At 46.4% G+C, this 13,524-nt stretch overlaps 1 protein-coding gene across 3 annotated transcripts in view; it reads right to left on the reverse strand.

The window, feature by feature from the left end:
• DOP1B (DOP1 leucine zipper like protein B) overlaps window positions 1-13,524 on the reverse strand; it is a 687,459-nt gene that overhangs the window by 554,368 nt on the left and 119,567 nt on the right. For all 3 annotated transcript variants that reach the window (XM_085621292.1, XM_085621294.1, XM_085621293.1), the window contains 2 exons: window positions 4,129-4,310; window positions 3,866-4,036 (listed from right to left, as the gene is read on the reverse strand). In XM_085621292.1, coding sequence (XP_085477418.1) covers window positions 3,866-4,036; window positions 4,129-4,310 — 353 coding nt within the window. The remainder of the gene's footprint in view (window positions 1-3,865; window positions 4,037-4,128; window positions 4,311-13,524) is intronic.

Genomic DNA, 13,524 nt, shown 5'->3' on the forward strand with positions numbered 1-13,524 from the left:
TTAAAGGACAAAGGAGACTGTGCCCGCGCCTCCTTCAGGATAGCATCCCTGTCCCTGAAGTTGAGGATCCGCAGGATGAAGGGGCGCGGTGGGGCCCCCACCGGAGGCTTGGCGGCCAGCGACCGGTGCGCTCTTTCCACCACGAACCAGGTGGACAGGTTGGCCGCTGGCATCCAGGACTTAAACCATTTCTCAAGAAAGTCATCGGTGCGGCCAGATTCCACTCCCTCCGGAAAGCCCACCAGGCGGAGGTTGTTGCGGCGGGCCCGGTTTTCGGCATCCTCTGCCCGCCGATGCAGTTCCTTGGAGTGGGTCGTGAGCTCCCGGACCTGATCCTGGAGCTGCCGGATGTCGTCCTCCGCGGTCGAAATGCGGGACTCCGTCTCGGTGATGCGGGCCGTGGCATTGCGAAGATCCTGTCGGAGGAGCGCCACGTCCACCTTCACCTCCCCGACCATCCCCTCCAAGGACGTGCGGGAGGCGGTGATGGCCTGCAAAATGGCGGCAAGGTCCGTGCCGGGAGTCGGCGCCGCCTCCCCTCCAGCCCCCGGGGGCTCAGAGGTCGTGAAGCGATCAATCCTGGTCTGGTGGGGCGCGGCTGCCGACTTGGCACCCCTGTCCTTGCCCATGACTGCCCTCGGGGCGCGCGAGTCGGCACCCAGGCGCTGCGTGGTTCACCGTCTCAATGTCCCAACAGCCGGCCGGTGCGGATTCGAGGGGCAGGGGTGGTGTCTCAGATGCAGGGCCCGTGTCCAATCAAGCCCCCACAGCGGGCCCCCAGGCTCACTCCGGCGGCGCTCCCCCTCACGAGATTCAGCCAAACCCCCCCAAGGAGGGGGAAGGAAATAGGGGCCCTCTCCGCCCCGCAGAGGCCGACTCCCACAGGTGGCGACGGGGGAAGGGAGCGCAGGGATCCTCGTGTGGCGATGGGCCCCGCCGCCAACCACCTATGCCGGTACCTGTCGTGGGCCCTCCTCAAGGTCTCCGCCTGGGCGCAGTCTGTGCCAGTTCACGGCCGCCACAAGGAAGGAATCCAGGCCTGGCCCCACGAGGCCGCTCGCGCCAGTGCGCGCCTTTCTTCGCAGATCAGCAGTGTCTCTGGGTCCCCGCAGGTCTCAGGTGTCCCGCGGGCACCGCATGCACCCCTCCAGTCCGGGATCAGGATTCGGCAGCTCCAGGTGGGACCGGGACCTTCCTCCGCGGGTCCCGCACTGTAGGATCGGTCGCCGCCAGCCACACGGCCCGTGCCTCCCTTGGGCGCCGCGGCCTCGCGTAGTCCCCAGCGCCGGCCGCAGACACAGCCAGCTGCGTCCCCTGCGGCCGCTCAGCGACCGTCGGCAGAACTCGGGCCAGGGAGCAAAGAAACGGCCCAAAATGACACCGAGTGTAGTGCCCCAGTCCCGCAGCAGATAGGGACCTCTGGGGCGCTGCTAGGCCAGCGGAGCACGGATCAGTCCGGATGCGAGGGGTCGAGCATCGGGAGCCTCACGTAAGTGCGGCCATCTTGCGGTGCGCCACCTAGCGCTCCCATCACTGTAGATTTATTGTCAGAGATTGTTCACTCCATTTTAAGATGGACACGGTGAAGCAATTTCACTACCTTGATCAAATGGTGATGCATGTTGCACTTTATGTTGTCTATTGCCTTTCAAGTTTCTACAAGTCACGAGGAGACTCTGCACTTTAATGCAAGAACTTATACTCTTTTCTCTAAATGTGAAATTCATACATTTGGCATCACAAAACACTGAACCCAGGAAGTAGATTAGGGTTTCCAACTTTAGTTCCTGATGAATTGTCGCAGAGCAGGGCGAGGAGGTCTAGAAACATGTTGACCTGATTTTAGAACCATGAGCTCATCGCCACGCTGACAGGTTCTATGGTATTTGTTTTTATCTTGGCCTGAACAATCCAGGAGAATATATCTCCTGTGACAGAGTTGTCAATAGCTAATTTTAGAGCATTTTCTCTCTCAGTCTACCACAATTCCCTCACAAGTCAGAACAAGCATTGGCATAGCCAATAGGTCTCGCTTTTGGGACCTTATAAGTGTTTAGCCATGCAACAGTTCATGTTGTTGCACCAAGGATATTGTGCTGCATAACTAAATACTTACAAGGTCCCAAAAGCGAGACCTATTGGCTATGACAATGCTTGTTTGAGCTGCTACTGGGTCTATTTTAAGGTCTGCTGGGCTGATTTTTACTGTTAATTTCCCCAAAATTAAAAACAAACATTGGCTGCAGCAAGCTTAAATTCATGCAGTCTTCCATACATCGCAAAATACTTTTACCGCGTGTCTTTACAAGTTCAAAGCGGCCCCAATTTGCAAAAATGTGCCACTTATTGGGGGAGGGGTGGGAGGACGCACTTTTATTTTGGTTCCCCGGGTCTATTTTTGGTCCTAGTCCGACCCATCTCACGCTGCACCAGAATAATGGCTGTATTAGTGTAACAGCAGATCGGTGCACATTTTCAATCATAGGAGCGCAACCCAACAGGCATGAAAAACGATTGCTGAAGACGTATTATCCATTCTCTGGCTCTACAGCAGATACCAGCACAGGCGAAGTTTGTGATTGTTTTACAGGTCCCAACATGGAAGGATTAGATTTCGAAAGCGAGCGAGCCTTCAAAAAGATACACACATCTTCGGAACGCCCTGCTTGGCACTTCCATCGAAGGCCAGGCTCGTCGCGTGGCACGTGGATTGCTTGACAACTAGAGCGTGACTCACCGAATTCCATTTGTTAAACAATGGCGGCGCCTGCCCACGTGTAGGAAGTGCACGCAACAGCCAGGTTACATTTTTATTCAGTATCTGCAGACAGACCCCGGCCCCACACACCACTCCTCAGCCCCAAATGCACAGGGATAAAGATCCCGCAAGAGTCCCAGGGATATATGAATTTGATATCACTTTGCAAGTGACGTGGATTGCATCTCCTGCTATTTTGAGTATTACACAGGTTAAACATGCTCACGTGATTTCGGCTCTGAGAGAGACCAGAAGCATATGGAGCCTGTGAACGGAAAACACGAGCACTGTATGAAGTGCTCCAAGACAAAGAAAAAAAAAAAAGAAAGGTATTAGTGTGTTTGATTTTTCTGAAAATGCTCCAATCTGCCACTTTTATTAGAAAATGCTCCAATATGCCCACTGTAATTAATCATTAATGAAGCCGGATGGCTCTGTCTGGCTTCGAGCCCAGTGGCGCCTGTTGTCTGTTGTCACGCAGTAAGGGAGGGGGAGGAGCGGGTGAGAGAGGGGGAGGAAAGCCTGCCATGCGAGGGAAGCTAGAAAGCAGGATAGCAGCTGTGCGCGTGCACGACATCGCAAAGGCATGGTGGAGGCCTGAAAAGCCACTAGTTAGCACTTCCAAAACCCGCTTACTAAAACTCTCGCCAGAGCAGCGCTATAAGTGCTGGCTCAGGCGAGACCTAAAAAGGGCATTGTCTTATGCTATGAATAACAAGCATAAAGATTGCAAAAGATCTCCGGTAAGTAGCCTCGTATGGGGCCCAGTGGGTATTGCAGAGTCTGTAGAGTGAGAAGCACAGCCCAATGGCGATGAATGCCACTTTGGTGGGTGAGGGCTTGAGCACGCTAAGAGGTGACCACTGATTCACAAGAGGTGACCACTGATTTACAAAGGAATGCATTGGCCTAGCTGAACTGCACACTTTTTTGATTTTGTATACATCGAAGGAGGGTGTGTGCTGGACCACATCCGATTCCTCTACTACCCTCAAACCTCCCCCCCACCTCGTTGATTGAAGAAAAAAAATATGTCCTGAAACTCCTGAGAACCAAACAAGAGACAATTATATTTTTAAGTAAGCACTTTTAATGCATAGATCCTACCTGTCATAAATTTCCGAGCCTTCCTCCAAGCCAGGCAGGAGTCCAGTTACGAAGGCTTGCAGACTCGGCAGTAGTGATTTCTGAAGAGGAAGAAAGTAAGTCTCGTAGAGGCCGAGGAGAACAGGCCTCACCGACATGGCTGCATTTGACAACAGCGGGAACAGCCCAGAACTTTGAGGGGAAAAAGAGACGTTTGTGAGTAACTCCAACAATGCATACCACACTTAAATGAAAAAACACAAGTTCTCAAAAAGAGGTTTTACCTGTACAGGAATAAGTCCTTGGCCAGCCATTTTGTGCCAATGATTTTAAAGATGATTTCATAGGTCTCGAGCGCTTTTAAATGGACTCCACTGGGGAGGGCTGGATGCAGGCACTGCGCTAACCTCTTGCTGATAATCAGGCGTCTGGGTAAGAGGGAGTACTTCAAATTGCTTTGTAAAGCCTGGAAAAACACATATATATTCACAGATAAGTAAAACAAAGTCTCCTATACCTTGCACTTATGAAGAAAATGAAAAGTCAGGATTTTATTTTGAAACTTTGCACAAATTAATAATGGTAACATTACCAAAACAACATAAAAACATAGGCTTCATTCAGCTTGTCTTAAAGGGGCCGTTTTCAGCACATTTTGAGCACCGAAGTTTGAATTTACGAAAATAATAAGGAAATCCAAATTGAAATTTTACATCCCTAAGATATACGTATGAATGCAGAGATCGTACCAGAAATGTCGCTGTCACAAATTTACGGTTAGCAACAGCATTAAGGGCATTCTTAGGTCTGGGAAAAGCAGGCAGCAAAAAACTCATAAGTTTGTAGGCGGGAGCCTGCCCAGGAAGGGCACAAATATTTGGGACCGTGAAAAGTCGGAATCAGTACAGTTTTAGGATGGTATCACCCCATATTTAATGAGGCCATGAGAGCAGGGGTTTTTCCATGAGAAAATATATTGCGTCCTTGGAGAAAAAAAGGTGCATGTGCAAAAGCAGATTTGGTTCACTCTTTTTTTAAACATTCTGTTTGCTGGCATTTTCATATCAAGACTGAAACAATTGAACCATGTACAGCTCGTTCTGTTATCCCCATTTGAAACATAAGCAGTCTATGTAGCCCAACATTAAAGCTCCTCACCACCACCTCAATATCTGCCACATATAAGAACTCAAACCAGCAGCCGCATTGCATATTATTACAGTTATACTTCAGCACTGCTTTTGTGTTGCAGCAAGTGTTCCCATATTTTGGTGTGCTTGTGGTGGCGTCCATGCGCCTTACATATTGGGCTCTCCCGAACACAGCACATGTCCATATTGGCTTTCCATTTTGTAACACTTAGTCATGCGGTTGGCACCAAATGCTGGGATATGCCTATCTTCCCAGTTACAAGTCCCAATAGCAAGAGTGTTTTCTCAGTATTTGTGAATCTCTCGTCATCTACAATATTTAACAGTGTCATTTGGGGAGTTAAATCAAGTGGGCAACCCAGAATCACACCCATCGTGTCTTGGATGGCTGTCCCAAATGATCAAAAAACCCTACAGCCCCATACAACATCCAAAAAGTCTCCTGCTCGGTCCTACATATAACACACGTGGGTTCAGGGCTTCTATTCACATGTCAAATATGCTAGGAGGGAAATAAATATGATAGAAGTATATAAATTGAATCAGGCAAAAACTTACTGATATGGCGGATTCAGTGTGGCCATAAGTACAAGGTCCATTCTACATTTTCCAAGAGCCGACACCTTGTTCCCATTTGTCTTTTAATTCGGGAAAAGTATTAGGTGTATTGATTACTAGAGATTTACATCTGGTTAAGATACGGCCAGGTGCAGGTCATTGAGATATGGCTAGTTTCACGTCCGTTTGTATGCCCTCAAACAAAGTGTGAAATTTAATTATGTTCCACAGAGATGATATTCCTAGTCAGTCCCATGCTCTGAAGTCCTAAAGTGCCTTAACTTGTGGAAGCTTGCTACCCCTCACAGGGGAACTTCCCCGTTTAAATGTGTGTTCTATTTTATTTACTCAAGTGAGATTTTCCATGTAGCTAGGGCAGACTTGGTTTCGAGGTGAAGGGGGTGCGTGGAGGTATTTTCCAAGCATCATTCTCCGCTATACAAGTAAAGAATAGGGGGTCACTTCCCTATGCTCACATCACCAGCCAATATGCCGGAACTGCAGCAGATCCATACATCCTGTCAATCACTAGTAGGTGGCCAGCCCTATTGTATGAAACTGGATCAATCAAAGTGAGTCCCCTGTCATACGTCAATTTGCAGAATTCATTAAAGTCCACCGGGGGAGGACCACACAGCTCGATATCAAAGCTTTCAGTTGTCTCGTGAGATAAGCAAGGGTAGTATTAGGTGTATAAAACGGGTAGTTTTTTTAGTACGTATATCATTTTTTGAAGGAGATTAATCATACTGAGAGCTAACCATCCCATTAATGATATGGGTTGGGCCGAGTGGTGGAGGGTACCGCTGCATGTATTTTCGCACTAGGGTGCAATGTTCACAGTACTAGTATGGGCCAAACTGACCACAATGTCTACTCCCAGATATTTATAACAAGTTCTAGTAATGACTATTCCTCCTTAGCCATCCATGTTTCCGATTAAGCCATTTGACTAAGTGGAAATAGTCTGGTTTTGCTCCAATTTACACGCAAGCCAGAGAACTTTCCAAATGAATAAGTGAATATAACCTCATGATGCCTGAGACCTCAGGATTGCCTATGTACAGCAAAATGTAATCTGCATATAGTGGGACCTTATTCTTAATTTCCCTAGACCATCTGAAACCAGTAATGCAGGTTTGTTCTCTGAATAACGCAGCAAAGGGTTCAGCCATCATGACAAAGAGCAGGGGCACCAGTGGACACCCCTGATTTGTGCCTCTTATCAGTTCAAATGGCTCAGAGAGGAATCCCCCAGCATAACTCACACCGTCGGTGTATTATATTTTAATTTAACATAGAACAAAATATAAGGGACAAATACTCCAAAAGAGAGAAAAGATAATTCCATGAAAGGCTAATAAAGGCCTATTCTAAATCGACATGCATTGGCCAAACTTTCCTTCAATCTCTGAGCCTTCACGATGGCATGATATACTGCTCGGTTGATCAGAGTGGCCTAAAGCCACTCTGCACAATAGTAACCAAGTCAGTAACTTAGCAAGTGGCATAGTTAGTATTTTGGCTATGGTCTTTATTTAATAATTCCTTAACGAATTGCCTTTTAGGAGACATTGAGGTGAGTAGGTTAATTGGGGTGTGGATGCCTCTTCAATGTCAATCATAAGGCCACCTATTTTTCTGGCTTCAGAGTATAGATCAAGCAGTGGTTGGGCCAGTGCATCAGGCAGGCAATTAAAAAACTTAATCGGCAGACAGTTAGGTTCCAGTGATGTACCTTTCGATAGCTGGGAGATGGCATCTATGATCTCATCAATAGCAAGTCGTTCATCCAACATGATCGAATGGACAGCAGTAACGTGCGGGATATGGATACTGGCTAGGTTCTAATGTAGGTCATCTAGTGGCAGGGACATGGTGTCCGCAAAGAGTGATTTATAGTACTGTTTAAAATGATGGCTTTCGGAGTACTGCATAGAGTACCGACCGCCTCCCCAGTGCTAAAAAGCATGTGGCTATGTACCTCATTCGACTCAACCAATGCAGTAATCTACCAGATTTATAACCATACTCATATCAGTGGCTTGGGAGAACCTGCCAATTTTCCTGGCTTCGTCTACCTTCCTTTGTTGGAATTCTAATTTGGATTTCGTGAACAGAGGTACATTTGCCTCCGAAGCATCATTCCTCAGTTCCTGTTCTACTATCTGTGTTGCATGCTCATGATCAGAAGACCTCTGGTTTCATTCTTTCTTCAAATGTGTCATTGTAGATATAATCTGATCTCTAGTGACCGCCTTATAAGCCTCCCAGAGGACTTCCAAGGAGTTCATTGAGCCTGTCTTGGAAGTATTGTGGTGAATCCTCTTGAAGGGCAATCCGGACTTCTTGCTTAGTCATCCACCACAAGTTCAGATTCCACAGCGGGCGAGGCCTTAGTCTATTGTGCTGCATATGGATCTCAAGCAGCACATGGTCTGAGAGTCCACATGCATGGATGTATTTGTTGGCTATCATATGTAAAAACACAGAGGGAACAAAAACGTAATCCATGCTGGAAAAGGGTTTATGTGCTTCAGGGAAAAAAGTGTACCTGTGTGTTAACTGAGAATCTTTCTCTACATATTGGAGTGATTACATTGAATGAGGGATCACTTACTAAGGGTGTGATTCCTGCCCACTAAATGACGCCCACTGCACTTTGTATACATATATAATATGTCAATTTGCAGCATTCATTAAGGTGACTTGGGGAGGACCACACCTCTCCAAATGAACGCTTTCAATTGTCTCGTGAGATAAGCAAGGGTAGTATTTGGTATATAAAACAGGTATTTTTTTTTTTCGAAGTCAAGGAGCTTCTGCATGGGACGCAGTCGGGCTCTAGCCCCCTCTTTAGCACAGATTTGGCTCTCCTGCTCTCCTCCGAGTCCATTCAGCAGATTTTGGACAGGGTGATACTGTTGCACTGCTGCTGCTGGATCAGAGTATGCTTTCAACAATGTATCCCACAGCCTCTTACTTGAGAGGTTATAGAGTTGCGTTGTTGCCCATAAGGGTCTTGAAATGGCTGGCCTCCTTTCTGCAGGCCCACACCTTCAGGCACTGCAAAAATCACAGGTTTTTCCATTACAGCAGGAGGTGCCTCAGGGCTCATCATTCAGCCTTACTTTATTCAATCTGTATATACGCCCTCTGGCTGATTTTGAGCGCTACGGTTTTAATATCATATTGTACGCCAATGATTCTCAACTTATCGTCATACTGTCACAGAATTCAGCCAGTGTGGCTAGTTCTCCGAGGACCTGCTTGTCCGAAGTTGCCCAATGGATGGACCTCAACTGCCTGAAACTAAATGGAGGGTATCATGCTGGGCACCCAACCTTTAATCTAGTCTCCTGCCTGTTGGCCAGATTCTCTCCCTTCCTTCAACAAAGGTTAGGGTTAAAAATCTAGACATTTGGTTTGATGAAAACCTTACATTCGATAGCCAGATCACGGCCTTGACAGGCAAGTGTTTTGGGATCCTAAGATCACTCAAGAACATTTATTGCTTCCAGCCTGAATCTGCCACAAAACAGTAGTCAGGACACTAGGTATTTTGAGGCTGGACTATTGCAATATTCTATATTTGGGAGGTTCCCAATCTCGCCTGATGAGACTTCAGCGAGTGCAGAACTATGCAGATCGGCTGCTATTGAATCTTCCAAGACGGGCTTATGTAAACCTCACTGGCTCCCCGTAAAGAAGTGTCTTTCTTTTAAAGCTTTGTGCTACTGCTGCAGGGCCTTCTCGAATACAGGTGCCAGTTGTCTGCTCCCCCTCACTGAGACATACTTCCCTTTGAGGCGTCTCAGGTCATCAGGGGCCCAGCAGGCATATGTCCCCGCTGTGAATTAAGCCGGCACAGGGAACACTTACTTTAGCTTTTTGGCTTCTAAGCTGTGAAATTCTATGCCCCTTTTAAAACAGACAAAGACTGAAATGGTTCTCCGTAAAAACTTAAAAACATGGCTAATCAGATAGGCTTTACCCCTACTCCTCTGGGCTGCTTTATGCTTTTGAATAAGTGGAGTTAGACCTTCAGCGCCGGGACACTTCAATTGAGTAACTGTGCACTATATAAAAAGTTTTATTACTATTATTATAATTATTATGCCCTGGACCTCCATCCACTTCAAGAGGTGCAAAGCTTCCTAGCACAGTACCCAAGACCCCATCCCACCCTGGTTATTGCACTACAACATGGTGATAAAGGGGTCTGCGAGAACTTGAACAGCCTCCCCTTGATGGAGGGCAGAAAGGCCTTTTACGTGGCCCCCGACCCCACCTCCCCCAACACAGCAGTGAGGTGTCTGTCACTATCTGTTAGCTCCTGGTCGGGAAGGGCGACTGGTCTGCCGCAGGATAAACTGCGGTCAGTCAGCCAAAACTGCATGTCTTCCGCTGCTTCCTCGGAGTTCTGGATTGTCATATGTCTTCGTTAGGCCCGGGGAAAAACACTGCCATTTAAAACATGCACACATTTCCTAAGTTGCCTCCTCTTACACACAATGACTTTTGAAACATATTTGTGTGCTTGACAATGCAGGATTAGTTTCTCTGAAACTACACAGCTTACAAATTCCAATTAACAAGAACATTATCACGACACCTTGAACATCCCATACAAGGTCTGAACATACATTGTGAAATGCTGTTTGTTGTTCGTCCATGCGGCTATGCAGCTATCTACAGAACAAACAATGGTGGCCTGACTTAAGGTGTCGGCTCTGAGCAAGGATGCTTTTTGTTATAAATAAACAAGCATTTCCGGGTTTTAGGCAGAGGAGCACTTGCTGTCATTGTGAGGTCACTACACGCTGAAACCTCAGCCCAGCTGCTTGCAGATCCCTCTGCGAAGAGTGATGTCCAACTTGAGATCAAGATGGGGACCTGCATTCTTTCACTTGAGGTAACGGGGGAGGATCATCCAATAGGTGATTCTTGGCAGAACGCATACACACCCTAGTCACTAAGATTAGGGAACGAACAGTAGGAGTATGATACAAACATGTTTATGGTGTGAGCAAGCCTGTGGATACAGGCGAAACGAGTTACCTAAAATCGAAGAAAATAAAGAGAATCTCTTTTTAATCGGAACCGGAGTCCTTGTGTTGGTATCCAGGGACTGGAGGATAGATTATATATATATATATTACCTACTGGCGGTCGCCAGTAGGTAGTTATAGTTAGGACCCTGTTTCCATAGGAAATCCGCAACATTCTATTTGGAATAACTTTGGCGCCGGTCGACGAATCCTCGCGAAATTTTCAAAATAGGTGGGGCGCTACGCTCCGCTCCTACCCTGAAAGTCTCGGGGGGATTCGTCAAGCGGGGGCTGAGAAAAAAGGGGGGTCCCAAAACGCGTTTTTCCCATGCATTTTTCCATAGGACCTTTAGACACAGCTACAGCCCGAATGGCTGAATAGAATTACTTGAAATTTGGCAGAGAGGTAGTCCTCAGGTCAAGGAAGTGCCTTTTATAGGTCTGGTGTAAATCTGTTCAGTAGGTCCTGAGAAAATAGCATTTAAATCAATATATATATCTATAGGCGCGCTCCGTGCCCTTACCGTAAGCTTACCGTACGCGCACGGTGCCGTGCGCGAGCGCGATTCTGATTGCTTGTTAGATCTTAGTAAACATTCGAATCGGTCGAAATCAGGAAGTGTCGGCCGCCATTTTGTCTCTCGCAGTCTGAGGGGGTGTAAAACAAAGGTGGATAATGTGAAAAGGGGGCAGGCTGGACAGTTCCTGACCCCCCTAGCCTTTGTCAGGGGGTCTTAGAAGGACCCCCAAGGGCAAAAAATGAATTTAATTTTTTTTTTTTTAAAAACGCCGAATGCGCGCAGCGTACGCGCATGGCGTAAACGGAGAAATTCCGCGAAATTCGCTAAATTACGCGTACCGTGCGCACACGGTAAAAAAAAAATTTCAAAAAGGAAAGCTTAAAGAAAAAAAAAAAGAAAAAATTGTGAGGTAAGGTTGGCTCTTAAAAGAGCCGTTGGGTTCATAGAAGGATGGAGGAAAGAAAGAATGGGAATATTATGAGCGTCTACAAACATGCTGGTCTATCTTATTGTTAATAAGGGGAACACTGGTCTCCCCAAAAACAATAAGACCAGAACATGTTATACACCTCATTACAACCCTCCCAAATCGAGGGTTAACATCCAGAGGAGCAGAAGAAGGTGATGCTCCCACCTCAGAGGAAGGGCTCAGCTGAGCTGCCGATGATGTACTCGGCTGAGCTTCTGAGGCTGGGCTCTGGTGACTTACTGAAGAGTTTTCTCCAGTATGTCGAGCAAAGGTCCTGGGATGTCTATCCCTAAGGTGTCTCATCATAGAGTGATTTCCAAAGGAATACTTTTTCCTAGGATTTCCTCTTGATAAAACACGGTCACAAAGTGTGCAAGTGACCAGTGGAGCATTGACCTTTTTCTCCCCCTCTGGAAAAGTAAAATACTCCCATATAAAAGAATTCTTCTGTTTCCTCCTTCTCTGGATGATGGTGGTGCTGCTAGCCTCACTCTCAGAAGAGGTCTGCTGTCCTGCCATTGTATCCCAAAGACAATTCAGCTCCTGCTCCTAGAGAATCACAAGCAGTAATGAGGGGAATGGGTGTGGTGTGGGAAGTTTCTGGAACTGAAAGTAGTTTCAACCAATGAAAAGTGTTCTTTCAAGCAGTAATGAGGGGAATGGGTGTGTTGTGGGAAGTTTCTGGAACTGAAAGTAGTTTCAACCAATGAAAAGTGTTCTTTCAAGCAGTAATGAGGGGAATGGGTGTGTTGTGGGAAGTTTCTGGAACTGAAAGTAATTTCAACCAATGAAAAGTGTTCTTTGTGGATCACATGACCTACCGTGCGCGCTCCGTAAACTTACGGTACGCGCTCGTAAACAAGTACGCATGCGCAAACGTGACGCTTACGGAGCGCTTACGGAGCGCGTACGCAAGATGCACTCGCGCATGCGCATTACACGCCCCTGCGGAACCGCGACGTTGCTTCCGCGTGTACGCGTACGTCGCGCACATATCACGTAAGCGCGCTGTACTTATGACGTGCGGAGCGCGTAGCGTCAGCTTACCGTACGCGTATCCTATTACATACGCGCACCGTACTTATGACGTACGGAGCGCGTACCGTCATCTTACCGTACACGGAAAAAAATGCAAAAAAAAAAAAAATCCTTTCTATAATGCAGGATATAGTACATATATTATTTTAAACATAGATTTAAAAAAAATCACAAAAACAAAATTTGCAGTTAAAAAACCGTACAAATTCACTGAAAAAACCATGGGTTTTACACACGTTATAGTTAGGAATTAGCATTTAAAAAACCTTGCAAATTCACTGAAAAAACCATAGGTTTCACACATGTTATAGTTAGCGGAAATTTTAATCATAAAAAACCATTGAAATTCCCCCGTTATAGTTAGTGCAGGCAACTATAACTCACGCAACCGCAATCCTCTGCTGATGACATATGTGTCTTTATAAAAAAAAAATATTTGCAATATATGTATAGCTAAAATTTAATGGAAGAAGACATGGGCAAATAAGTGTCTAAATACAGTATTAGCATCAGCAGAGGATTGTGGTTGCGTGAGTTATAGTTGCCTGCACTAACTATAACGGGGGAATTTCAATGGTTTTTTATGATTAAAATTTCCGCTAACTATAACATGTGTGAAACCTATGGTTTTTTCAGTGATATATATATATATACATACTGTTTTATATGCTCACATATATACATTGTTTAGCAACATGGTGGAACTGTTCTTACTAGCTACTGTCCTTATATTGCTAATTACGCTTATCTGCTTCTGTCTATTGATCATTGCAGCACAAATATTTTACAGAAGAATCACGATAGTTCAATAAATATTGAAAAGCGGCATCGATGCTGCGCCCACAGGGACTTCAAGTTCCAATGTTGGGCTCGCATTTGCCACCTGGCGTGA

Source organism: Triturus cristatus, chromosome 8 (assembly GCF_964204655.1).
Source record: "Triturus cristatus chromosome 8, aTriCri1.1, whole genome shotgun sequence".
In the NCBI taxonomy this organism is placed as follows: Eukaryota; Metazoa; Chordata; class Amphibia; order Caudata; family Salamandridae; genus Triturus; species Triturus cristatus.